Consider the following 27640-nt stretch of genomic DNA (forward strand, 5'->3'; position numbering starts at 1 on the left):
CAAAAAACGTGCATACATTTGAACTCGGAGGTACCAAGTTTCCGAGTTGTCTTGAAAGCACCATAGTCGCAGCATCTTGTCACAGCGAGCCTGTCTCCACGCACACAGCGCTCAGAGAGATGCAGATAATCGTGAACCGGAGCTTCCAAGTTCAGACGCTTATCACGCGTAGCGCTCCTCCTAACCAGCCAGACAATATGCGATGACTTGCGTTCTCTCTGCCCGCTACAGCTGAAAAACAACGATTAATAACAATTCTGAATAGTCTGGAATTGTTTTCGCTGCAGTCATGGCAGGCCTGCTTCCCCCGCTTTTATTCGGTAAGTCTTGTTTTTATTATGGCAGGTCTGCTCCGCTACTGTAGTCTAGTTACGGTTATTGGTGTCGCATGATAGCCCAATCAATGTAAGCTACGCGCTTAATCTCTTTCAATTGAATGTTGCTTGGTTGTTGAAACATTGATACAAAATTGTATCATTTGTATTTATTTCAATTATGCTTAATCGTGTATTCTATCATGATCCTTTCTACCATGAATTCTCAACAAAAGCTCAATATGACTCACTGTGTGTGTGTGTCTGCAGTGATGATAAATCATAGGCCGTGTTTTCTAACGCAATATCCAAATTTTTACATTTTAGTCATTTAGCAGACGCTCTTATCCAGAGCGTCTTACAGTTAGTGAGTTTGTCCAATGTGAAGATGTCCAATGTGATGCAGTGATTGTGAAGGATGTCCAAATGCGGTGCAATGATTGTGAATGAAGGAGTGCACATGTGAAGGGTTAGGGGTCATCATACTATCTGCCTTTAAAGCTCCCTACCTGCCTATGCAGTGCTGCAAAGTCCGCTAGCCTCTGTCTGCAGTCCATTCTCCTATTCTCTAGCAGCATTCTGGAGAGTATTCAAGGCTGGTTGAATAGTCATTAATCATGGTATTGACCCCCATCAGATGTACATCGCCCTTCTGATTGGGTAGGAGAAGGAGATAGAAGACGTCAGTGAAAGTCCTGAGATAACTCTTCAGAACAATCAGCTAAAGTGCTGGTGTGTGTAGAATATCATTGTGCACATACACCATTAGCTAAATATGAATATGTCTTGGGTTAAAAATGAAGAATTACACAATCAATGTCAAGTCCAATGTAATACAATGATTGTGAAGGATGTCCAATGTAATACAATGATTGTGAAGGATGTCCAATGTAATACAATGATTGTGAAGGATGTCCAATGTAATACAATGATTGTGAAGGATGTCCAATGTAATACAATGATTGTGAAGAATGTTCAATGTAATACAATGATTGTGAAGGATTTTAAGGATGTCAAATGCGGTGCAGTGATTGTGAAGGATGTGAAGAATGTCCAATGTGTTGCAGTGACTGTGAAGGATGTGAAGAATTGTCCAATGTGTTGCAGTGATTGTGAAGGATGCGAAAGATGTCCAATGTGATGCAGTGATTGTGAAGGATGTGAAGGATGTCCAATGTGATGCTGTGATTGTGAAGGATGTGAAGGATGTCCAATGTGATGCAATGATTGTGAAGGATGTCCAATGTGATGCAGTGATTGTGAAGGATGTGAAGAATGTTCAATGTAATACAATGATTGTGAATGATTTTAAGGATGTCAAATGCGGTGCAGTGATTGTGAAGGATGTGAAGAATGTCCAATGTGTTGCAGTGACTGTGAAGGATGTGAAGAATGTCCAATGTGTTGCAGTGATTGTGAAGGATGTGAAGGATGTCCAATGTGATGCAGTGATTGTGAAGGATGTCCAATGTGATGCAGTGATTATGAAGGATGTCCAATGTGATGCAGTGATTATGAAGGATGTCCAATGCAGTGCAGTGCAGTGATTGTGAAGGATGTCCAATGCAGTGCAGTGATTGTGAAGGATGTGAAGGATGTCCAATGTGATGCAGTGATTGTGAAGGATGTCCAATGTGATGCAGTGATTATGAAGGATGTCCAATGTGATGCAGTGATTATGAAGGATGTCCAATGCAGTGCAGTGCAGTGATTGTGAAGGATGTCCAATGCAGTGCAGTGATTGTGAAGAATGTCCAATGCGTTGCAGTGATTGTGAAGGATGTCCAATGTGATGCAGTGATTGTGAAGGATGTCCAATGTGATGCAGTGATTGTGAAGGATGTGAAGGATGTCCAATGTGATGCAGTGATTGTGAAGGATGTCCAATGTGATGCAGTGATTATGAAGGATGTCCAATGCAGTGCAGTGCAGTGATTGTGAAGGATGTCCAATGCAGTGCAGTGATTGTGAAGAATGTCCAATGCGTTGCAGTGATTGTGAAGGATGTCCAATGTGATGCAGTGATTGTGAGTGAGTGCACCTACAGCAGCATCCTGGAAACTATTGAGAGCAGGGAATAGTCATTAATCATGCTATTGACCCCCATGATGGGGAAGAAGACGACAAAGTAGCACACACACACACACACACACACACACACACACACACACACACACACACACACACACACACACACACACACACACACACACACACACACACACACACACACACACACACACACACACGAAGGATGTGGTTCCTTAGGTCCAAACCAGCTGGTTAACAACATTGCCCCTTCCAGAGCTCAGCAGGAGAGCAGAGAACCAGATGATTTCCATGCAAAGGGCTGCTATAGAACACAAGGAGTAACAATGGATACAGAAGAAGTTGGCCTGCAACAGAGAGATGTCAGGGAAGGAAATAATTGGTATATACTGTGGAATCAATATTTATGAACATATATATTTTTTTGTCATTTAGCAGACACTCTTATCCAGAGCGACTTACAGTTAGTGATAGCATTATATATTTTTTTCATACTGGCCCCCTGTGGGAATCGAACCCACAACCCTGGCGTTGCAAGCGCCATGCTCTACCAACTGAGCTACACGGGGCCATGATCATCTATAGATCCTGTTCCAAGTAAAGGAAACAATTATATAGTATCTGTTTGGTATGACGTATTAGTGTTGTTGTTGTTGTTGTTGTTGTGCGAGTATGAATTATTACAGTCAGTAGTACTTAGCCTTTCTATCAGTCATGGGTCAATGAAGCGACATTCCAAGTAACGTTTTGTGAGTGGTCATAGTCTCAGTCCTGGGTGATCTCCAAGTCTTGTCCATGAAGCTAGAAGCAGAATACGCTTTGAAGCTAGATGTAGAAGCCATTACTGCGTCAGCCCCTTGGTGAAGAAGGGCTGCTTTTCCAAATGGCACTCTATTCCCTATGGTCCCTGCTCGGTAGTGCACTGTATAGGGAACTGGGGTGTCATTGGGACGTATCCAAGGTTAGACGCAGACAGCCATGTGGAAACTCAGAGAGAGTACAGAACCAGATCAGTACTATAATAGCTGACCAGTAGCCCAGAGTAAATTATGTGGTTCAGTGAAACACGTTCCCATGATGCCTTACCTTGCCTGAGACCTACCTGAAGACTTGTGTTAGCTACCTGAGCTCCAGCCTTTAGCTCAACGCGCTAACACAGCCTCATGGTGTGACTGTGAGGGACACACAGGTTCAAACCCAGTTAGTCTACAGTAACTGGCTATCTTTGTGCTGAGTCACAGAGCCTTGCAGTTACTGTAGATAAGGATAAGTAAGGCTGGCTCCTCTTTGGCCACGGCAGGACAGTGAGGTCACGGCTACATTGCATTACCAAGACAGAGGTTTAGGCTATTCCTTTTTCCCAAAACACACTTTCCAGGCTGTGGCTTTTCTTTATGCAGAGTCACACAGAGGCTTTGGAGTTAGATAAGGACAAGCCTTTACAGCTGGTTGAGCTCCTGTCACACTAAACCAAACACATCCCTGTCCTCTTCCTGGCGTGGCTCTGTCTGTCTGTGCTGGCTCTCCAAACACATCCCTGTCCTCTTCCTGGCGTGGCTCTGTCTGTCTGTGCTCTTCAAACACATCCCTGTCCTCTTCCTGGCGTGGCTCTGTCTGTCTGTGCTGGCTCTTCAAACACATCCCTGTCCTCTTCCTGGCGTGGCTCTGTCTGTCTGTGCTGGCTCTCCAAACACATCCCTGTCCTCTCCCTGGCGTGGCTCTGTCTGTCTGTGCTGGCTCTCCAAACACATCCCTGTCCTCTTCCTGGCGTGGCTCTGTCTGTCTGTGCTGGCTCTCCAAACACATCCCTGTCCTCTTCCTGGCGTGGCTCTGTCTGTCTGTGCTGGCTCTCCAAACACATCCCTGTCCTCTTCCTGGCGTGACTCTGTCTGTCTGTGCTGGCTCTTCAATCACATCCCTGTCCTCTTCCTGGCGTGGCTCTGTCTGTCTGTGCTGTTTCTCCAAACACATCCCTGTCCTCTTCCTGGCGTGGCTCTGTCTGTCTGTGCTGGCTCTTCAAACACATCCCTGTCCTCTTCCTGGCGTGGCTCTGTCTGTCTGTGCTGGCTCTCCAAACACATCCCTGTCCTCTTCCTGGCGTGGCTCTGTCTGTCTGTGCTGGCTCTCCAAACACATCCCTGTCCTCTTCCTGGCGTGGCTCTGTCTGTCTGTGCTGGCTCTTCAATCACATCCCTGTCCTCTTCCTGGCGTGGCTCTGTCTGTCTGTGCTCTTCAAACACATCCCTGTCCTCTTCCCTGGCGTGGCTCTGTCTGTCTGTGCTGGCTCTTCAATCACATCCCTGTCCTCTTCCTGGCGTGGCTCTGTCTGTCTGTGCTCTTCAAACACATCCCTGTCCTCTTCCTGGCGTGGCTCTGTCTGTCTGTGCTGGCTCTCCAAACACATCCCTGTCCTCTTCCTGGCGTGGCTCTGTCTGTCTGTGCTCTCCAAACACATCCCTGTCCTCTTCCTGGCGTGGCTCTGTCTGTCTGTCTGTGCTCTTCAAACACATCCCTGTCCTCTTCCTGGCGTGGCTCTGTCTGTCTGTCTGTGCTCTTCAAACACATCCCTGTCCTCTTCCTGGCGTGGCTCTGTCTGTCTGTGCTGGCTCTTCAAACACATCCCTGTCCTCTTCCTGGCGTGGCTCTGTCTGTCTGTGCTGGCTCTCCAAACACATCCCTGTTCTCTTCCTGGCGTGGCTCTGTCTGTCTGTGCTGGCTCTTCAAACACATCCCTGTCCTCTTCCTGGCGTGGCGCTGTCTGTCTGTGCTGGCTCTCCAAACACATCCCTGTCCTCTTCCTGGCGTGGCTCTGTCTGTCTGTGCTGGCTCTTCAAACACATCCCTGTCCTCTTCCTGGCGTGGCTCTGTTTTTCTGTGCTGGCTCTTCAATCAGATCCCTGTCCTCTTCCTGGCGTGGCTCTGTCTGTCTGTGCTGGCTCTCCAAACACATCCCTGTCCTCTTCCTGGCGTGGCTCTGTCTGTCTGTGCTGGCTCTTCAATCAGATCCCTGTCCTCTTCCTGGCGTGGCTCTGTCTGTCTGTGCTGGCTCTCCAAACACATCCCTGTCCTGAAACACATCCCTGTCCTCTTCCTGGCGTGGCTCTGTCTGTCTGTGCTGGCTCTTCAATCACATCCCTGTCCTCTTCCTGGCGTGGCTCTGTCTGTCTGTGCTGGCTCTTCAATCACATCCCTGTCCTCTTCCTGGCGTGGCTCTGTCTGTCTGTGCTGGCTCTTCAATCAGATCCCTGTCCTCTTCCTGGCGTGGCTCTGTCTGTCTGTGCTGGCTCTCCAAACACATCCCTGTCCTCTTCCTGGCGTGGCTCTGTCTGTCTGTGCTGGCTCTTCAAACACATCCCTGTTCTCTTCCTGGCGTGGCTCTGTCTGTCTGTCTGTGCTCTTCAAACACATCCCTGTCCTCTTCCTGGCGTGGCTCTGTCTGTCTGTGCTGGCTCTCCAAACACATCCCTGTCCTCTTCCTGGCATGGCTCTGTCTGTCTGTGCTGGCTCTCCAAACACATCCCTGTCCTCTTCCTGGCGTGGCTCTGTCTGTCTGTGCTGGCTCTCCAAACACATCCCTGTCCTCTTCCTGGCGTGGCTCTGTCTGTCTGTGCTGGCTCTTCAATCACATCCCTGTCCTCTTCCTGGCGTGGCTCTGTCTGTCTGTGCTGGCTCTTCAATCACATCCCTGTCCTCTTCCTGGCGTGGCTCTGTCTGTCTGTGCTGGCTCTTCAATCACATCCCTGTCCTCTTCCTGGCGTGGCTCTGTCTGTCTGTGCTGGCTCTTCAATCACATCCCTGTCCTCTTCCTGGCGTGGCTCTGTCTGTCTGTGCTGGCTCTTCAATCAGATCCCTGTCCTCTTCCTGGCGTGGCTCTGTCTGTCTGTGCTGGCTCTCCAAACACATCCCTGTCCTCTTCCTGGCGTGGCTCTGTCTGTCTGTGCTGGCTCTTCAAACACATCCCTGTTCTCTTCCTGGCGTGGCTCTGTCTGTCTGTCTGTGCTCTTCAAACACATCCCTGTCCTCTTCCTGGCGTGGCTCTGTCTGTCTGTGCTGGCTCTCCAAACACATCCCTGTCCTCTTCCTGGCATGGCTCTGTCTGTCTGTGCTGGCTCTCCAAACACATCCCTGTCCTCTTCCTGGCGTGGCTCTGTCTGTCTGTGCTGGCTCTCCAAACACATCCCTGTCCTCTTCCTGGCGTGGCTCTGTCTGTCTGTGCTGGCTCTTCAATCACATCCCTGTCCTCTTCCTGGCGTGGCTCTGTCTGTCTGTGCTGGCTCTTCAATCACATCCCTGTCCTCTTCCTGGCGTGGCTCTGTCTGTCTGTGCTGGCTCTTCAAACACATCCCTGCCCTCTTCCTGGCATGGCTCTGTCTGTCTCTGCTGGCTCTTCAATCACATCCCTGTCCTCTTCCTGGCGTGGCTCTGTCTGTCTGTGCTCTTCAAACACATCCCTGTCCTCTTCCTGGCGTGGCTCTGTCTGTCTGTCTGTGCTCTCCAAACACATCCCTGTCCTCTTCCTGGCGTGGCTCTGTCTGTCTGTGCTGGCTCTTCAAACACATCCCTGTCCTCTTCCTGGCGTGGCTCTGTCTGTCTGTGCTGGCTCTTCAAACACATCCCTGTCCTCTTCCTGGCGTGGCTCTGTCTGTCTGTCTGTGCTCTTCAAACACATCCCTGTGTGTGACCGGTTCCAGGCATACGCAAAATAAGAGGTTGCTTGGGGCCTTATCCTTATCTACAGTAACTGCAAGGCTCTGTGACTCAGCATATAGAAAGCCATGGCTAGGATGTGTGTTTTGGGAATAAGGAATACATCTCAGTCTTCTTGCCATGTGGCTGGTGAGGTGGCAGAGACACAGGGGAGCTTATATGTGACCTCATAGTTCAACGAACTCAGACAGTGTGGGGGTGTGATAGCCCAGCCTGCAGTGGTGACAGAGACACAGGGGAGCTTAGCCCAGTGTGACCTCGTAGTTCAACATATTCAAACAGTGTGGAATTAAGCTGGTTGGACTCTAGACTGTATTAAGCCATTTGTGGTTAAGACTGGGGAGAAGACAGGAGCACATTTCTTAACAGGTTAAAGACTGACAGGTGTCACTCAAGTGCTTAGTGACTTCATGTCCATCTGTCACAGCCATATACATTATCTGATTTGAGTTATTTAGCAGACACTCTTATTCCAGAGTGACTTACAGTAGTGCATGCATACATTTTCACATACTGGTCCCCCGTGGGAATCAAACCCACAACCCTGGAGTTGCAAGTGCCATGCTCTACCAACTGAACTACACGGGAACACACACAGGCCCGATTAAGACAGCGCAATTTAACACTATGGAAAAACACAGAGACAAAGGCTATACATTTACAGTATTAACTTCTATTTGTAAGGAAATCTTATTTTAGTAATGCTTTATTTCACAGCTTGATTTAAGCTGGTACTTACCTGGTATTATCTAAGAAATGGATGGAAATCTTCTCTCTCTCTTTCCTTCTCTTTCTCTTTCCTTCTCTCTCTCTTTCCTTCTCTCGTTCCTTCTCTCTCTTTCCTTCTCTCTTTCCTTCTCTCTCTCTTTCCTTCTCTCTTTCCCTCTCTCTCTCTCTCTTTCCTTCCTTCTCTCTCTCTTTCCTTCTCTCTCTCTTTCCTTCTCTCTCTCTTTCCTTCTCTCTTTCTTTCCAGGCTCCACACTGTTGTTCCTGCTGTCATGTGACGCCCTGCTGAGTGATGGGCCACCCACCCTGCTGTCCACCTCCCAGCCCTCCCAGCCCTCCCAGCCCTCTCCTCTGTCCCTCACCAACCTGGACCAGGATGTGGAGGAGCAGCCTGAGATGATGACAGGTACGTTAGAGAAGCGGACCAGAAACCAGAGGGTCGCTGGTTCAAATCCTATGCCCGACAGGGAAATCTGGTGGGGCATAGGCTAGCATCAGTATCCTAGAGCAAGGCATTTTATCCCCAAACTGCTCCAGGGAGTGTGACTTGGGGGTTTGGGGCGAAAAGACAAATGTCTGTGGACTGTAGGGAAAATGTACAATGGAGTAAAGTATTATTCTCTGTAGTTCCAGGCCCCACAGTACCAGGCCTAACGTCCCAGGGACAGGAGATGTCCTCAGGGTTCTTCAGTGAGGACAACAAGCCTCTCCAGTCCTCTGTTCATCTCTGGGATGATATCAGAGACCAAGTCAACATCACTGGTCTGGACTCCCTCAGAGGTACGTAGACTATGTATACGAAAGTGGTATGTCCTTTCTGTCAGACATCAGAGTTCCCCTGCTATATCTTATCCACTCTTTCGTGCCAAGGACAGGAGAAGGACAGGGAAGACCTTTGATAGCGTGACATGGCAGCAGGTAATGTGTCCCAAACAGCAGGACTGGACGCTCACCACCACACGCACTATAGAAGTTAATACGATATTGCTGAAATGGGTATATTTAGCCCCAGAACTGTTTATTGTGGTGGGCTGGGCACAGGCAGAGCACTGCAGAATTATTCTAAATTATGTCTGCGCTGAGAGAAAGTCGATTATGATTCCTTGCATTACGCAGAAGAAGAATCATTCACTGCCCAAACAGGCACGCGCACGCCACAGCGGCAGACCCTGGGTTCAAATGATATTTGAAATAATTTAAAATACTTTATCTGTGCTTGACTGAGCTCACCTATCTTAATAGACAAATGAAATAGTCCCAAAACAGCAAACTCCGCCCATCTGGCACTCCAGGCATGCTATAGCAAAGTATTTTAATGATTTCAATTAATTTTTGAACCCATGTCTGCACGGTGGTAGCAAATGGGATTCCATGCTGCAGATACCGGGTGGAGTCGGCTTTCAGGCAGAAAGCACCACCAGCAGTTTAGTCTCTGTAGCCCCTGTTGTTATTTAGCCTAGCTTAGCCTGGTGGTTCAGTCTATGTGCTGTATGTAGGAGTTGGCAAGACAGCACAAACAGATCTGGGACCAGGCTATGGTAGTCAAGTCTGTTTGTGCTGTAGCTAGCTCCTCTCTGTCTGCGTTTGTTCAACGTCGTGACAAACATCAACGGCTCTTGACAGAGACAGAGGCGTTACAGCACCTACAGTACAACACAGCAGCAGGCTAAATGTGATGCCAGTTGCCTTTTTAGCATTAGCTCAGTCCTCCTCTCTTTCTTAGCAATAAGACTCTCTTCAACCCACTGAACCCAGAGATCACTGAACGGATGACACCAAAGAATCCATGTGGGACATGCTGTCACTCTCATCTTTTTAGTCCAGGACTATAGGTTTAATCTGTGTCCGGGAAACCGGTTCTATGTGTACGTCATGTTTCATTGTGACTGACTGTAGTAATGGGGGGGCAGCCTACTGTAAATCAAGCAACACTAGGGATTGACAGTCTGTCTGTGTTGTGGATAATTCATCTGTCCCAGTCACACTGACACACGTCACAACACAGACTTCAGGAGCATTCCTGAGTTAATTATAATAATTGATAGGTTATTACAGTGTGTACTAGTAAATACCTGGTCATCTCTGTACTGTAAAATCAAGTATTACCATTTTCTCTTGTTCGTCTCAGGTTACAGTCAGACCCTCTCCCAGTCCTCCACCTCTGCTATGGAGGAACCCAGACAGGGGAACCACACCTCTCCCTTCATGGATGCGGTGGAGAACGTGGAGCGGTTGGAGCGAGAGTCCAGCGGGGAGATGGAGAGAGAGTCCAGCGGCCTCCCCCTGGAGCCTGGCTACGACCAGAGCCAGACCCTGCCTGCCACCACCACCACCACCCCTGCTGCTGACCCTCTGGCTCCTGTAGACTCAACCACCTTAGACCCACAATATGTCCCAGTGCACGGGGGTTCAGAATCAACTCCTGAAGACACATTGGAGGTAGAGGTAGCAGAGGAGGAGGAGGAGGAGGAGGAGAGGGAGAGTCCCAGCCCTGAGGCTGACGCCTCCACCTCCAGACCAACCCTCCCAGAGGTGGGTGTCTTCCCCAGCCTTGGGCCTCTCCAGCCGGACAACACCCATACAGAAAACCAGGAGGAGGGGGTGGAGGGAGAGGAAGAGGAGGCGGTGGTCCTTGGAGGACCTAAGAGTGACTCAGGAAGAGGGGGGAGAGGAGGAGAGATCTCTCCCCTGACCACAGTCCCCTTGGCATCTCTGGCGCCCAAGGTCGACTTCACGGAGGACTCCTGGGACCGTCTGGAGGACGAGGAGGTGTTTGCTGGGAAGGAGATCCAGGAGGAAGAGAGGCAGGAGCAGGAGAGGAGGCAGGAGGAGGAGGAGCAAGAGGTCAGGCACGGAGGAACAGAGCTGTTAACAGAGGCAGATCTCCTCCACGGTGCACACTTCTCACAGGAGATACAGCAGGTTCAGTAGTATGTCTAATCTCTAATGTAGTGGAGGTGGTTCAGTAGTATGTCTAATCTCTAATGTAGTGGAGGTGGTTCAGTAGTATGTCTAATCTCTAATGTAGTGGAGGTGGTTCAGTAGTATGTCTAAACTCTAATGTAGTGGAGGTGGTTCAGTAGTATGCTAATCTCTAATGTAGTGGAGGTGGTTCAGTAGTATGTCTAATCTCTACTGTAGTGGAGGTGGTTCAGTAGTATGTCTAATCTCTAATGTAGTGGAGATGGTTCAGTAGTATGTCTAGTGGAGAAGGTTCATTACTATGTCTAATCTCTAATGTAGTGGAGGTGGTTCAGTAGAATGCTAATCTCTAATGTAGTGGAGTTGGTTCAGTAGTATTTCTAATCTCTAATGTAGGGGAAGTGGTTCAGTAGTATGTCTAATCTCTAATGAGGTGGAAGTGGTTCAGTAGTATGTCTAGTGGAGATGGTTCATTAGTATGTCTAATCTCTAATATAGTGGAGGTGGTTCAGTAGTAGGTCTAATCTCTACTGTAGTGGAGGTGGTTCAGTAGTATGCTAATCTCTAATGTAGTGGAGGTGGTTCAGTAGTATGTCTAATCTCTAATGTCGTGGAGGTGGTTCAGTAGTATGCTAATCTCTAATGAAGTGGAGGTGGTTCAGTAGTATGTCTAATCTCTAATGTAGTGGAGGTGGTTCAGTAGTATGTCTAATCTCTAATGTAGTGGAGGTGGTTCAGTAGTATACTAATCTCTAATGAAGTGGAGGTGGTTCAGTAGTATGTCTAATCTCTAATGTAGTGGAGGTGGTTCAGTAGTATGTTAATCTCTAATGTAGTGGAGGTGGTTCAGTAGTATGTCTAATCTCTAATATAGTGGAGGTGGTTCAGTAGTATGCTATTCTCTAATGTTGTGGAGGTGGTTCAGTAGTATGTATAATCTCTAATGTAGGGGAAGGGGTTCAGTAGTATGTCTAATCTCTAATGTAGTGGAGGTGGTTCAGTAGTATGTCTAATCTCTAATGTAGTGGAGGTGGTTCAGTAGTATGCTAATCTCTAATGTAGTGGAGGTGGTTCAGTAATATGTCTAATCTCTAATGTAGTGAAGGTGGTTCAGTAGTATGTCTAATCTCTAATGTAGTGGAGGTGGTTCAGTAGTATGTCTAATCTCTAATGTAGTGGAGGTGGTTCAGTAGTATGTCTAATCTCTAATGTAGTAGAGGTGGTTCAGTAATATGCTAATCTCTACTGTAGTGGAAGAGGTTCTTTAGTATGTCTAATCTCTAATGTAGTGGAGGTGGTTCAGTAGTATGTCTAATCTCTACTGTAGTGGAGGTGGTTCAGTAGTATGCTAATCTGTAATGTAGTGTAAGTGGTTCATTAGTATGTCTAATATCTAATGCAGTGGAGGTGGTTCAGTAGTATGTCTAATCTCTACTGTAGTGGAGGAGGTTCAGTAGTATGCTAATCTCTAATGTAGTGGAGGTGGTTCAGTAGTATGCTAATCTCTAATGTAGTGGAGGTGGTTCAGTAGTATGTATAATCTCTACTGTAGTGGAGGTGGTTCAGTAGTATGCTAATCACTAATGTAGTGGAGGAGGTTCAGTAGTATGCTAATCTCTAATGTAGTGGAGATGGTTCAGTAGTATGTCTAATCTCTACTGTAGTGGAGGTGGTTCAGTAGTATGCTAATCTCTAATGTAGTGGAGGTGGTTCAGTAGTATGCTAATCTCTACTGTAGTGGAGATGGTTCAGTAGTATGTCTTATCTCTACTGTAGTGGAGGTGGTTCAGTAGTATGCTAATCTCTAATGTAGTGGAGATGGTTCAGTAGTATGTCTAATCTCTACTGTAGTGGAGGTGGTTCAGTAGTATGCTAATCTCTAATGTAGTGGAGGTGGTTCAGTAGTATCTCTAGTGGAGATGGTTCATTAGTATGTCTAATCTCTAATGTAGTGGCGGTGGTTCAGTAGTATGCTAATGTCTAATGTAGTGGAGGTGGTTCAGTAGTATGTCTAATGTAGTGGAGGTGGTTCAGTAGTATGCTAATCTCTAATGTAGTGGAGGTGGTTCAGTAGTATGTCTAATGTCTAATGTAGTGGAGGTGGTTCAGTAGTATGCTAATCTCTAATGTAGTGCAGGTGGTTCAGTAGTATGTCTAATCTCTAATGTAGTGGAGGTGGTTCAGTAGTATGCTAATCTCTAATGTAGTGGAGGTGGTTCAGTAATATGTCTAATCTCTAATGTAGGGGAAGTGGTTCAATAGTATGTCTAACCTCTAATGTAGTGGAGGTGGTTCAGTAGTATGTCTCTAATGTAGTGGAGGTGGTTCAGTAGTATGCTAATCTCTAATGTAGTGGAGGTGGTTCAGTAGTATGCTAATCTCTAATGTCGTGGAGGTGGTTCAGTAGTATGTCTAATCTCTAATGTAGTAGAGGTGGTTCAGTAGTATGTCTAATATCTACTGTAGTGGAGGTGGTTCAGTAGTATGCTAATCTCTAATGTAGTGGAGGAGGTTCAGTAGTATGTCTAATCTCTAATGTAGTGGAGGTGGTTCAGTAGTATGTCTAATCTCTAATGTAGTGGAGGTGATTCAGTAGTATGCTAATCTCTACTGTAGTGGAGATGGTTCAGTAGAATGATCATCTCTAATGTAGTGGAGATGGTTCAGTAGTATGTCTAATCTCTACTGTAGTGGAGGTGGTTCAGTAGTATGTCTAATCTCTAATGTCGTGGAGGTGGTTCAGTAGTATGCTAATCTCTAATGAAGTGGAGGTGGTTCAGTAGTATGTCTAATCTCTAATGTAGTGGAGGTGGTTCAGTAGTATGTCTAATCTCTAATGTAGTGGAGGTGGTTCAGTAGTATACTAATCTCTAATGAAGTGGAGGTGGTTCAGTAGTATGTCTAATCTCTAATGTAGTGGAGGTGGTTCAGTAGTATGTTAATCTCTAATGTAGTGGAGGTGGTTCAGTAGTATGTCTAATCTCTAATATAGTGGAGGTGGTTCAGTAGTATGCTATTCTCTAATGTTGTGGAGGTGGTTCAGTAGTATGTATAATCTCTAATGTAGGGGAAGGGGTTCAGTAGTATGTCTAATCTCTAATGTAGTGGAGGTGGTTCAGTAGTATGTCTAATCTCTAATGTAGTGGAGGTGGTTCAGTAGTATGCTAATCTCTAATGTAGTGGAGGTGGTTCAGTAATATGTCTAATCTCTAATGTAGTGAAGGTGGTTCAGTAGTATGTCTAATCTCTAATGTAGTGGAGGTGGTTCAGTAGTATGTCTAATCTCTAATGTAGTGGAGGTGGTTCAGTAGTATGTCTAATCTCTAATGTAGTAGAGGTGGTTCAGTAATATGCTAATCTCTACTGTAGTGGAAGAGGTTCTTTAGTATGTCTAATCTCTAATGTAGTGGAGGTGGTTCAGTAGTATGTCTAATCTCTACTGTAGTGGAGGTGGTTCAGTAGTATGCTAATCTGTAATGTAGTGTAAGTGGTTCATTAGTATGTCTAATATCTAATGCAGTGGAGGTGGTTCAGTAGTATGTCTAATCTCTACTGTAGTGGAGGAGGTTCAGTAGTATGCTAATCTCTAATGTAGTGGAGGTGGTTCAGTAGTATGCTAATCTCTAATGTAGTGGAGATGGTTCAGTAGTATGTCTAATCTCTACTGTAGTGGAGGTGGTTCAGTAGTATGCTAATCTCTAATGTAGTGGAGGTGGTTCAGTAGTATGCTAATCTTTACTGTAGTGGAGATGGTTCAGTAGTATGTCTTATCTCTACTGTAGTGGAGGTGGTTCAGTAGTATGCTAATCTCTAATGTAGTGGAGATGGTTCAGTAGTATGTCTAATCTCTACTGTAGTGGAGGTGGTTCAGTAGTATGCTAATCTCTAATGTAGTGGAGGTGGTTCAGTAGTATCTCTAGTGGAGATGGTTCATTAGTATGTCTAATCTCTAATGTAGTGGCGGTGGTTCAGTAGTATGCTAATGTCTAATGTAGTGGAGGTGGTTCAGTAGTATGTCTAATGTAGTGGAGGTGGTTCAGTAGTATGCTAATCTCTAATGTAGTGGAGGTGGTTCAGTAGTATGTCTAATGTCTAATGTAGTGGAGGTGGTTCAGTAGTATGCTAATCTCTAATGTAGTGCAGGTGGTTCAGTAGTATGTCTAATCTCTAATGTAGTGGAGGTGGTTCAGTAGTATGCTAATCTCTAATGTAGTGGAGGTGGTTCAGTAATATGTCTAATCTCTAATGTAGGGGAAGTGGTTCAATAGTATGTCTAACCTCTAATGTAGTGGAGGTGGTTCAGTAGTATGTCTCTAATGTAGTGGAGGTGGTTCAGTAGTATGCTAATCTCTAATGTAGTGGAGGTGGTTCAGTAGTATGCTAATCTCTAATGTCGTGGAGGTGGTTCAGTAGTATGTCTAATCTCTAATGTAGTAGAGGTGGTTCAGTAGTATGTCTAATATCTACTGTAGTGGAGGTGGTTCAGTAGTATGCTAATCTCTAATGTAGTGGAGGAGGTTCAGTAGTATGTCTAATCTCTAATGTAGTGGAGGTGGTTCAGTAGTATGTCTAATCTCTAATGTAGTGGAGGTGATTCAGTAGTATGCTAATCTCTACTGTAGTGGAGATGGTTCAGTAGAATGATCATCTCTAATGTAGTGGAGATGGTTCAGTAGTATGTCTAATCTCTACTGTAGTGGAGGTGGTTCAGTAGTATGCTAATCACTAATGTAGTGGAGGAGGTTCAGTAGTATGTCAAATCTCTAATGTAGTGGAGGTGGTTCAGTAGTATGTCTAATCTCTACTGTAGTGGAGGTGGTTCAGTAGTATGTCTAATCTCTACTGTAGTGGAGGTGGTTCAGTAGTATGTCTAATCTCTAATGTATTGGAGGTGGTTCAGTAGTATGTCTAATCTCTAATGTAGTAGAGGTGGTTCGGTAATATGCTAATCTCTACTGTAGTGGAGATGGTTCAGTAGTATGTCTAATCTCTACTGTAGTGGAGGTGGTTCAGTAGTATGCTAATCTCTAATGTAGTGGAGATGGTTCAGTAGTATGTCTAATCTCTACTGTACAGGAGGTGGTTCAGTAGTATGCTAATCTCTAATGTAGTGGAGGTGGTTCAGTAGTATGTCTAGTGGAGATGGTTCATTAGTATGTCTAATCTCTAATGTAGTGGAGGTGGTTCAGTAGTATGCTAATCTCTAATGTAGTGGAGGTGGTTCAGTAGTATGTCTAATCTCTAATGTAGTGGAGGTGGTTCAGTAGTATGTCTAGTGGAGATGGTTCATTAGTATGTCTAATCTCTAATGTAGTGGAGGTGGTTCAGTAGTATGTATAATCTCTAATGTAGTGGAGGTGGTTCAGTCGTATGTCTAATATCTACTGTAGTGGAGGTGGTTCAGTAGTATGCTAATCTCTAATGTAGTGGGGGTGGTTCAGTAGTATGTCTAGTGGAGATGGTTCATTAGTATGTCTAATCTCTAATGTAGTGGAGGTGGTTCAGTCGTATGTCTAATATCTACTGTAGTGGAGGTGGTTCAGTAGTATGCTAATCTCTAATGTAGTGGAGGTGTTCAGTAGTATGTCTAATCTCTAATGTAGTGGAGATGGTTCAGTAGTATATCTAATCTTCAATGTAGTGGAGGTGGTTCAGTAGTATGCTAATCTCTTATGTAGTGGAGGTGGTTCAGTAGTATGCTAATCTCTAATGTAGTGAAGGTGGTTCAGTAGTATGTCTAATCTCTAATATAGTGGAGGTGGTTCAGTAGTATGCTAATCTTTAATGTAGTGGAGGTGGTTCAGTAGTATGTCTAATCTCTAATGTATGGGAAGTGGTTCAATAGTATGTCTAACCTCTAATGTAGTGGAGGTGGTTCAGTAGTATGTCTAATCTCTAATGTAGTGGAGGTGGTTCAGTAGTATGTCTAATCTCTAATGTAGTAGAGGTGGTTCAGTATTATGTCTAATCTCTAATGTAGTGGAGGTGGTTCAGTAGTGTGTCTAATCTCTACTGTAGTAGAGGTGGTTCAGTAGTATGCTAATCTATAATGTAGTGGAGGTGGTTCAGTAGTATGTATAATCTCTAATGTAGTGGAGGTGGTTCAGTAGTATGCTAATCTCTAATGTAGTGGAGGTGGTTCAGTAGTATGTCTAATCTCTAATGTAGTGGAGGTGGTTCAGTAGTATGCTAATCTCTACTGTAGTGGAGGTGGTTCAGTAGTATGTCTAATCTCTAATGTAGTAGAGGTTGTTCAGTAATATGCTAATTTCTACTGTAGTGGAGATGGTTTAGTAGTATGTCTAATCTCTACTGTAGTGGAGGTGGTTCAGTAGTATGTATAATCTCTACTGTAGTGGAGGTGGTTCAGTAGTATGCTAATCTCTAATGTAGTGGAGGAGGTTCAGTAGTATGTCTAATCTCTAATGTAGTAGAGGTTGTTCAGTAATATGCTAATTTCTACTGTAGTGGAGATGGTTCAGTAGTATGTCTAATCGCTAATGTAGTGGAGGTGGTTCAGTAGTATGTATAATCTCTACTGTAGTGGAGGTGGTTCAGTAGTATGCTAATCTCTAATGTAGTGGAGGAGGTTCAGTAGTATGCTAATCTCTAATGTAGTGGAGGTGGTTCAGTAGTATGTCTAATCTCTAATGTAGTGGAGGTGGTTCAGTAGTATGCTAATCTCTAATGTAGTGGAGATGGTTCAGTAGTATGTCTAATCTCTACTGTAGTGGAGGTGGTTCATTAGTATGCTAATCTCTAATGTAGTGAAGGAGGTTCAGTAGTATGTCTAATCTCTAATGTAGTGGAGTTGGTTCAGTAGTATGTCTAATCTCTACTCTAGTGGAGGTGGTTCAGTAGTATGCTAATCTGTAATGTAGTGGAGGTGGTTCAGTAGTATGCTAATCTGTAATGTAGTGGAGGTGGTTCAGTAGTATGTCTAATCTCTAATGTAGTGGAGATGGTTCAGTAGTATGTCTAATCTCTAATGTAGTGGAGGTGGTTCAGTAGTATGTCTAATCTCTAATGTAGTGGAGGTGGTTCAGTAGTATGTCTAATCTCTACTGTAGTGGAGGTGGTTCAGTAGTATGTCTAATCTCTAATGTAGTGGAGGTGGTTCAGTAGTATGCTAATCTCTAATGTAGTGGAGGTGGTTCAGTAGTATGCTAATCTCTAATGTAGTGGAGGTGGTTCAGTAGTATGCTAATCTCTAATGTAGTGCAGGTGGTTCAGTAGTATGTCTAATCTCTAATGTAGGGGAAGTGGTTCAGTAGTATGTCTAGTCTCTAATGTAGTGGAGGTGGTTCAGTTGTATGTCTAGTGGAGATGGTTCATTAGTATGTCTAATCTCTAATGTAGTGGAGGTGGTTCAGGAGTATGTCTAATCTCTAATGTAGTGGAGGTGGTTCAGTAGTATGTCTAATCTCTATTGTAGTGGAGGTGGTTCAGTAGTATGCTAATCTCTAATGTAGTGGAGGTGGTTCAGTAGTATGTCTAATCTCTAATGTAGTGGAGGTGGTTCAGTAGTATGTCTAATCTCTAATGTATTGGAGGTGGTTCAGTAGTATGTCTAATCTCTAATGTAGTGGAGATGGTTCAGTAGTATATCTAATCTTCAATGTAGTGGAGGTGGTTCAGTAGTATGCTAATCTCTTATGTAGTGGAGGTGGTTCAGTAGTATGCTAATCTCTAATGTAGTGAAGGTGGTTCAGTAGTATGTCTAATCTCTAATATAGTGGAGGTGGTTCAGTAGTATGCTAATCTTTAATGTAGTGGAGGTGGTTCAGTAGTATGTCTAATCTCTAATGTATGGGAAGTGGTTCAATAGTATGTCTAACCTCTAATGTAGTGGAGGTGGTTCAGTAGTATGTCTAATCTCTAATGTAGTGGAGGTGGTTCAGTAGTATGTCTAATCTCTAATGTAGTAGAGGTGGTTCAGTATTATGTCTAATCTCTAATGTAGTGGAGGTGGTTCAGTAGTGTGTCTAATCTCTACTGTAGTAGAGGTGGTTCAGTAGTATGCTAATCTATAATGTAGTGGAGGTGGTTCAGTAGTATGTATAATCTCTAATGTAGTGGAGGTGGTTCAGTAGTATGCTAATCTCTAATGTAGTGGAGGTGGTTCAGTAGTATGTCTAATCTCTAATGTAGTGGAGGTGGTTCAGTAGTATGCTAATCTCTACTGTAGTGGAGGTGGTTCAGTAGTATGTCTAATCTCTAATGTAGTAGAGGTTGTTCAGTAATATGCTAATTTCTACTGTAGTGGAGATGGTTTAGTAGTATGTCTAATCTCTACTGTAGTGGAGGTGGTTCAGTAGTATGTATAATCTCTACTGTAGTGGAGGTGGTTCAGTAGTATGCTAATCTCTAATGTAGTGGAGGAGGTTCAGTAGTATGTCTAATCTCTAATGTAGTAGAGGTTGTTCAGTAATATGCTAATTTCTACTGTAGTGGAGATGGTTCAGTAGTATGTCTAATCGCTAATGTAGTGGAGGTGGTTCAGTAGTATGTATAATCTCTACTGTAGTGGAGGTGGTTCAGTAGTATGCTAATCTCTAATGTAGTGGAGGAGGTTCAGTAGTATGCTAATCTCTAATGTAGTGGAGGTGGTTCAGTAGTATGTCTAATCTCTAATGTAGTGGAGGTGGTTCAGTAGTATGCTAATCTCTAATGTAGTGGAGATGGTTCAGTAGTATGTCTAATCTCTACTGTAGTGGAGGTGGTTCATTAGTATGCTAATCTCTAATGTAGTGAAGGAGCTTCAGTAGTATGTCTAATCTCTAATGTAGTGGAGTTGGTTCAGTAGTATGTCTAATCTCTACTCTAGTGGAGGTGGTTCAGTAGTATGCTAATCTGTAATGTAGTGGAGGTGGTTCAGTAGTATGCTAATCTGTAATGTAGTGGAGGTGGTTCAGTAGTATGTCTAATCTCTAATGTAGTGGAGATGGTTCAGTAGTATGTCTAATCTCTAATGTAGTGGAGGTGGTTCAGTAGTATGTCTAATCTCTAATGTAGTGGAGGTGGTTCAGTAGTATGTCTAATCTCTACTGTAGTGGAGGTGGTTCAGTAGTATGTCTAATCTCTAATGTAGTGGAGGTGGTTCAGTAGTATGCTAATCTCTAATGTAGTGGAGGTGGTTCAGTAGTATGTCTAATCTCTAATGTAGTGGAGGTGGTTCAGTAGTATGCTAATCTCTAATGTAGTGGAGGTGGTTCAGTAGTATGTCTAATCTCTAATGTAGGGGAAGTGGTTCAGTAGTATGTCTAGTCTCTAATGTAGTGGAGGTGGTTCAGTAGTATGTCTAGTGGAGATGGTTCATTAGTATGTCTAATCTCTAATGTAGTGGAGGTGGTTCAGTAGTATGTCTAATCTCTAATGTAGTGGAGGTGGTTCAGTAGTATGTCTAATCTCTACTGTAGTGGAGGTGGTTCAGTAGTATGCTAATCTCTAATGTAGTGGAGGTGGTTCAGTAGTATGTCTAATCTCTAATGTAGTGGAGGTGGTTCAGTAGTATGTCTAATCTCTAATGTATTGGAGGTGGTTCAGTAGTATGTCTAATCTCTAATGTAGTGGAGGTGGTTCAGTAGTATGCTAATCTCTAATGTAGTGGAGGTGGTTCAGTAGTATACTAATCTCTAATATAGTGGAGGTGGTTCAGTAGTATGTCTAATCTCTAATGTAGTGGAGGTGGTTCAGTAGTATGTCTAATCTCTAATGTAGTGGAGGTAGTTCAGTAGTATGTCTAATCTCTAATGTAGTGGAGATGGTTCAGTAGTATATCTAATCTCCAATGTAGTGGAGGTGGTTCAGTAGTATGTCTAATCTCTAATGTAGTGGAGGTGGTTCAGTAGTATGCTAATCTCTAATGTAGTGGAGGTGGTTCAGTAGTATGTCTAATCTCTATTGTAGTGGAGGTGGTTCAGTAGTATGTCTAATCTCTAATGTAGTGGAGGTGGTTCAGTAGTATGTATAATCTCTAATGTAGGGGAAGTGGTTCAGTAATATGTCTAGTCTATAATGTAGTGGAGGTGGTTCAGTAGTATGTCTAATCTCTACTGTAGTGGAGGTGGTTCAGTAGTATGTCTAATCTCTAATGTAGTGGAGGTGGTTCAGTAGTATGTCTAATCTCTAATGTAGTGGAGGTGGTTTAGTAATATGCTAATCTCTAATGTAGTGAAGGTGGTTTAGTATTATGTCTAATCTCTACTGTAGTGGAGGTGGTTCAGTAGTATGTCTAATCTCTAATGTAGTGGAGGTGGTTCAGTAGTATGTCTAATCTCTAATGTAGTGGAGGTGGTTCAGTAGTATGTCTAGTGGAGGTGGTTCAGTAAACTATGATCATATGAGGAGTAGCCTTGCCTGAAGACTTGTTAGCTCCCTGAGGCCCAGACTTTAGTTCAGGAGACTCTGGTTTGAACCCAATCGGTCACACTATGGAACTGTGTATCACACCATATATTTTCAAATCAAATCATATCAAATTTTATTTGCCACATGCGCCGAATACAACAGGTGTAGACATTACAGTGAAATGCTTACTTACAAGCCCTTAACCAACAATGCAGTTTTTTAAAGAAAAAAGTCAAAGAAAAAAAGTGTTAAGTAAAAAAATAAAAGCAAAGCAGTAAAATAAAATAACAGTAGGGAGGCTATATACAGGGGGGTGCCGGTACAGAGTCAATGTGCGGGGGCACCGGCTAGTCAAGTTAGTGGAGGTAATATGTACATGTGGGTAGAGTTAAAGTGACTATGCATAAATAATAAACAGAATAGCAGCAGCGTAAAAGAGGGGGATTGAGTGGGTTGGGGGGGCAGTGCAAATAGTCCGGGTAGCCATGATTAGCTGTTCAGGAATCTTATGGCTTGGGGGTAGAAGCTGTTGAGAAGCCTTTTGGACCTAGACTTCGTGCTCTGGTACCGCTTGCCATGCGGTAGCAGAGAGAACAGTTTATGACTAGGGTGGCTGGAGTCTTTGACAATTTATAGGGCCTTCCTCTGACACCACCTGGTATAGAGGTCCTGGATGGCAGGAAGTTTGACCCCAGTGATGTACTGGGCCGAACGCACTACACTCTGTAGTGCCTTGCGGTCGGAGGCCGAGCAGTTGCCATTCCAGGCGGTGATGCAACCTGTCAGAATGCTCTCGATGGTGCAGCTGTATAACTTTTTGAGGATCTGAGGTCCCATGCCAAATCTTTTCAGTTTCCTGAGGGGGAATAGGCTTTGTCGTGCCCTCTTCACGACTGTCTTGGTGTGTTTGGACCATGATAGTTTGTTGGTGATGTGGACACCAAGGAACTTGAAGCTCTCAACCTGCTCCACTACAGCCCCGTCGATGAGAATGGGGGTGTGCTCATTCCTCTTTTTTTCCCTGTAGTCCACAATCATCTCCTTTGTCTTGATCACGTTGAGGGAGAGGTTGTTATCCTGGCACCACATGGCCAGGTCTCTGACCTCCTCCCTATAGGCTGTCTCATCGTTGTCGGTGATCAGGCCTACCACTGTTGTGTCGTCGGCAAACTTAATGATGGTGTTGGAGTTGTGCCTGGCCATGCAGTCATGGGTGAACAGGGAGTACAGGAGGGGGCTGAGCATGCACCCCTGAGGGGCCCCCGTGTTGAGGATCAGCGTGGCAGATGTGATGTTACCTACCCTTACCACCTGGGGACGGCCCGTCAGGAAGTCCAGGATCCAGTTGCAGAGGGAGGTGTTTAGTCCCAGGATCCTTAGCTTAGTGATGAGCTTTGAGGGCACTATGGTGTTGAAAGCTGAGCTGTAGTCAATGAATAGCATTCTCACGTAGGTGTTCCTCTTGTCCAGGTGGGAAAGGGAAGTGTGGAGTGCAATAGAGATTGCATCATCTGTGGATATGTTGGGGCAGTATGCAAATTGGAGTGGGTCTAGGGTTTCTGGGATAATGGTGTTCATGTGAGCCATGACCAGCCTTTCAAAGGACTTCATGGCTACAGACGTGAGTGCTACAGGTCGGTTGTCATTTAGGCAGGTTATCTTAGTGTCCTTGGGCACAGGGACTATGGTGGTCTGCTTGAAACATGTTGGTATTACAGACTCAGTCAGGGACATGTTGAAAATGTCAGTGAAGACACTTGCCAGTTGGTCAGCGCATGCTCGGAGTACTCGTCCTGGTAATCCGTCTGGCGCTGCAGCCTTGTGAATGTTGACCTGCTTAAAAGTCTTACTCACATCGTCTACAGAGAGCGTGATCGCATAGTCATCCGGAACAGCTGATGCTCTCATGCATGCTTCAGTGTTGCTTCCCTTGAAGTGAGCATAGAAGTAATTTAGCTCGTCTGGTAGGCTTGTGTCACTGGGCAGCTCGCGGCTGTGCTTCCCTTTGTAGTCTGTAATAGTTTTCAAGCCCTGCCACATCCGACGAGCGTCAGAGTCCTGTATTGACTCTTTGCCTGTTTTAATGGTTCGTCGGAGGGCATAGCGGGATTTCTTATAAGCGTCCAGGTTAGAGTCCCGCTCCTTGAAAGCGGCAGCTCTACCCTTTAGCTCAGTGTGGATGTTGCCTGTAATCCATGGCTTCTGGTTGGGGTATGTAGGTAAGGTCACTGTGGGGACGACGTCATCGATGCACTTATTGATGAAGCCAGTGACTGATGTGGTAAACTCCTCAATGCCATCGGAAGAATCCCGGAACATATTCCAGTCTGTGCTAGCAAAACAGTCCTGTAGCTTAGCATCTGCGTCATCAGACCACTTTTTTATTTACCGAGTCACTGGTGCTTCCTGCTTTAGTTATTGCTTATAAGCAGGAATCAGGAGGATATAGTTATGGTCAGATTTGCCAAATGGAGGGAGAGGGAGAGCATTTTTGAATGCGTCTCTGTCTGTGGAGTAAAAGTGTTCTAGTTTTTTTTCCTCTGGTTGCACATTTAACATGCTGGTAGAAATTACAGTGAGGGAAAAAAGTATTTGATCCCCTGCTGATTTTGTACGTTTGCCCACTGACAAAGAAATGATCAGTCTATAATTTTAATGGTAGGTTTATTTGAACAGTGAGAGACAGAATAACAACAAAAGAATCCAGAAAAACGCATGTCAAAAATGTTATAAATTGATTTGCATTTTAATGAGGGAAATAAGTATTTGACCCCCTCTCAATCAGAAAGATTTCTGGCTCACAGGTGTCTTTTATACAGGTAATGAGCTGAGATTAGGAGCACACTCTTAAAGGGAGTGCTCCTAATCTCAGTTTGTTACCTGTGTAAAAGACACCTGTCCACAGAAGCAATCAATCAATCAGATTCCAAACTCTCCACCATGGCCAAGACCAAAGAGCTCTCCAAGGATGTCAGGGACAAGATTGTAGACCTACACAAGGCTGGAATGGGCTACAAGACCATCGCCAAGCAGCTTGGTGAGAAGGTGACAACAGTTGGTGCGATTATTCGCAAATGGAAGAAACACAAAAGAACTGTCAATCTCCCTCGGCCTGGGGCTCCATGCAAGATCTCACCTCGTGGAGTTGCAATGATCATGAGAACGGTGAGGAATCAGCCCAGAACTACACGGGAGGATCTTGTCAATGATCTCAAGGCAGCTGGGACCATAGTCACCAAGAAAACAATTGGTAACACACTACGCCATGAAGGACTGAAATCCTGCAGCCCCCGCAAGGTCCCCCTGCTCAAGAAAGTACATATACAGGGCTGTCTGAAGTTTGCCAATGAACATCTGAATGATTTTAAAGGAGAACTGGGTGAAAGTGTTGTGGTCAGATGAGACCTAAATCAAGCTCTTTGGCATCAAACCTCTGTGATTGCCAACAAGGGTTTTGCCACCAAGTACAAAGTAATGTTTTGCAGAGGGGTCAAATACTTATTTCCCTCATTAAAATGCAAAACAATTTATAACATTTTTTACATGCATTTTTCTGGATCTTTTTGTTGTTATTCTGTCTCTCACTGTTCAAATAAATCTACCATTTAAAATTATAGACTGATCATGTCTTTGTCAGTGGGCAAACGTACAAAATCAGCAGGAGATCAAATACTTTCTTCCCTCACTGTAGGTAGAACATGATTTAAGTTTCCCTGCATTAAAGTCCCCGGGCCGCTAAGAGCGCTGCCTCTGGATGAGCATTTACCAGTTTCCTTACGGCCTTATAAAGCTCATTGAGTGCGGTCTTAGTGCCAGCATCGGTTTGTGGTGGTAGATAAGAGAGCTACGAAAAATATATTAATGAAAGGTTGTGATTGGTTTGACAGCCTCTTATTAACTCCCTATAACCTCCTCTCTTAATGTAACCACCAGGTGATCTGTGTGGACTGGAGCGATCTGGCTGGGAAGGGTTACGTCATCCTCGACATGTCAGACAACGTTGACTGTGTGAGTACCACAACGTGACTAACTACATCAACAAATATATTTTTTAGGACCATAATATTGCAGCAATGTATTGCTGATGTTTCTCAGAATCATTAGTTAGGGAATAGTTCTGATTTCATAAATCTATAATTGAATCAATATGGCACGATGGGATGCCATTAGATGGTAGCCTGGTTAAACCAGCCTGAACACTAGTGAAACTATAGTGAGTGTAGCGTTCAGTCTGTTTTAACCAGGCAACAGATCCAGACAACTCCATTGTTCTCCTTCACTGTGAGACAACCCAGAACCCAGGAGCCCTTTCTGTCCTCTGATAGTCGGTCCTTAATCGCAACATCCTCCTCACCCCACTCCTTGGTTGTCATGCCAACCGCTGCAGAGTCATCACAGTTACCCAGCAGGGAGGAAGACAGAAACCATCCGATCCACAGAACAACACGTTTTGGAAACAGCAGCTCCTACAAAGGAGCGTGATTCGTTCAACAACATACTCGGCAGGCAGATAGAACACTGATTTATTCAAAGTTGCATGCAATGACAACAACAGACAGCATGAGTCATCACCACCCAACCTTCTCTTTTTTCCACAGAATACCATTTTTATGTTAAACAGTTGCATATTTGTCTGTCTGTTTGTTTGTATACTCTATCCTCAGGCCCCAGATCTGTTTTTTGTTTCAGCTAGCTCCTCTGTGTCATACAACTAACTACATAGGAGTTGGCTAAAGCACAAACCAAAACGATCTGACAACAACCAGGCTACCCTGGTGCCCGTTATTTTTTCACTGTGACCTCTGACCTCTCCTGTTGTTATGTTCAGGATGAGTTCCGTGTGGAGAGTGGAGACCGGCTCTTGGAGCTGCTAGAGACAGCCTTCTCTAGGAAGATGAACAGTCCTCAGGGCTCCTGGCTCATCTCTCTCTCTAAACCCACCAGACAGGACCACCAGCTGCTCATCACGCTGGCCAGCGAACACGGTACCAGATACATCAGAGAGCTGGGGCCCACTTTCTCACTTCAGTCAAGCTCTCAAACCTGGGTTTCATAGAGATACTGTCAAATGTGGAATGTGTGATCCTGAGCCGAACTTGGTCAAATGACATGAAGATGTACATGTAGATGTCCCCCAACACTGTATTCTCAAGGGGTTGCTCACTTGTGTGCTATTTAGTAAAATTTTTGTGTGATTTCTGACTGTCTTTTAGGAGTTATTGCCACCAAGGACATGCTGTCAATGTTAGGAGAAATCAGGAGAGGTCTACACGAGGTAAGATACTTCTGTTCCTGACTCTATGTAAGGTTGTAATTGGTCGGCCTGGTCTCAGTCCGTCATATAAACTGACTAAAAGCACATATAGCACATCTGGGACCAGGCCAGTAATTCATCTGTCTGAATGAAACTGAACTGTTCCGTGTGTCTGGTTCTGGTTCCAGATCGGTATCCAGAACTACAGCAGCGCTAGCACCTGTCACTCCAGACCCAGTCAGACGCGTAGTGACTACGGGAAGCTGTTCGTGGTCCTGGTGATCATAGGTTCTGTCTGTGTGGTCATCATCGCCTCTGGTCTCATCTATATCTGCTGGCAGAGACGCCTGCGTAAGCTGAAGACTAGGGTAAGTGTAGATTTACTATTAGTGCTGCAAAGCACTTTGTGACAATGTTGTCGTGAAAAGGTCTAAACGAATAACATTGGATTGATTGATCCATTGATTGTATTATTTGATAAATGGTATTGATTGATTGATTAATCGATTGATTGATCAATAGCTTTATGACTGTAAGGATGAATTATTCTACATTTCTGATGGTGTTTATAGTGGTTGGTACTCTTTCCACGCTCAATTATTTCAAACTTTGTGGTTTGATTATGTAAAAACTGTTCCTCTTTCCTCTCCTGTCCCTCCCAAGACTCGAGGCGAGGAATTCAATTTTGTGGAGAACGGCTGCCATGACAACCCTACCCTGGACATGACGAGTGATGGGGGGCAGCCGGAGATGCAGGAGAAGAAACATCACCACACCAACGGACTGACGGCTGGGTCTGGGGGGGAGGGAGGGAGCAGTGGCTGGCAGGTCAACAAACCTAGAGGGAAGGAAGAGGACACACACCTTTAGTAGAGAGAAGAGGAGGAGTGGAGGGGAAAAGGTAGCCTGGATCCAGATCTGTTTGTGCTGTCTTGCCAACTTCTATGGTCACTGTCACATTTGGCGTGGCAAGACAGCACAAACAGATCTGGGAGTCGGACTAGGCTAGAAAGATAACTCACGATGAAGAAGCAAAACATCAGTGTTGTGAAACTTGTGAATGCACAGGCAAAAATATAAACGCAACATGTAAAGTGTTGGTCCCATGTTTCATGTGCTGAAATATAAGATGCCAGAAATGTTCCATATGCACAAGAAGCTTATTTCTCTCAAATGTTGTGCACAAATTTGTTTATATCCCTGTTAGTGAGCATTTCTCCTTTGCCAAGATAATCCATCCACCTGACAGGTGTGGCATATCAAAAAGCTGATTAAACAGCATGATCATTACACCAGTGCACCTTGTGCTGGGGACAAT

General features: G+C 44.7%; 1 protein-coding gene across 2 annotated transcripts; it reads left to right on the forward strand.

Annotated features, from left to right (window-relative positions):
* The first annotated feature begins 84 nt into the window (after positions 1-84).
* LOC121574723 (podocalyxin-like protein 2) lies at positions 85-27463 on the forward strand. 2 transcript variants are annotated; one of them, XM_041887271.2, is made up of 9 exons: positions 85-320; positions 8044-8202; positions 8424-8576; positions 9925-10718; positions 25002-25076; positions 25897-26053; positions 26282-26343; positions 26511-26690; positions 26986-27463. In XM_041887271.2, exons 1-9 carry the CDS (start codon positions 290-292, stop codon positions 27190-27192), a joined length of 1818 nt encoding a protein of 605 aa, XP_041743205.2. In that variant the 5' UTR covers positions 85-289; the 3' UTR covers positions 27193-27463. The 2 variants fall into 2 exon arrangements, with proteins under 2 accessions (XP_041743205.2, XP_045079164.1); XM_045223229.1 differs by having other exon boundaries at positions 9925-10640.
* The last annotated feature ends 177 nt before the right edge of the window (positions 27464-27640 follow it).

This window comes from Coregonus clupeaformis, chromosome 10 (genome assembly GCF_020615455.1).
Source record: "Coregonus clupeaformis isolate EN_2021a chromosome 10, ASM2061545v1, whole genome shotgun sequence".
Classification (NCBI taxonomy): domain Eukaryota; kingdom Metazoa; phylum Chordata; class Actinopteri; order Salmoniformes; family Salmonidae; genus Coregonus; species Coregonus clupeaformis.

Bases quoted from the DNA above. Each gene is read 5' to 3' on its own strand.
- LOC121574723 (XM_041887271.2), top strand. From the start codon at position 290: ATGGCAGGCCTGCTTCCCCCGCTTTTATTCG. The intron at 8,577-9,924 runs GTACGTAGACTA...TGTTCGTCTCAG, and splicing joins TGGTCTGGACTCCCTCAGAG to GTTACAGTCAGACCCTCTCC. The intron at 10,719-25,001 runs GTTCAGTAGTAT...TGTAACCACCAG, and splicing joins TCTCACAGGAGATACAGCAG to GTGATCTGTGTGGACTGGAG.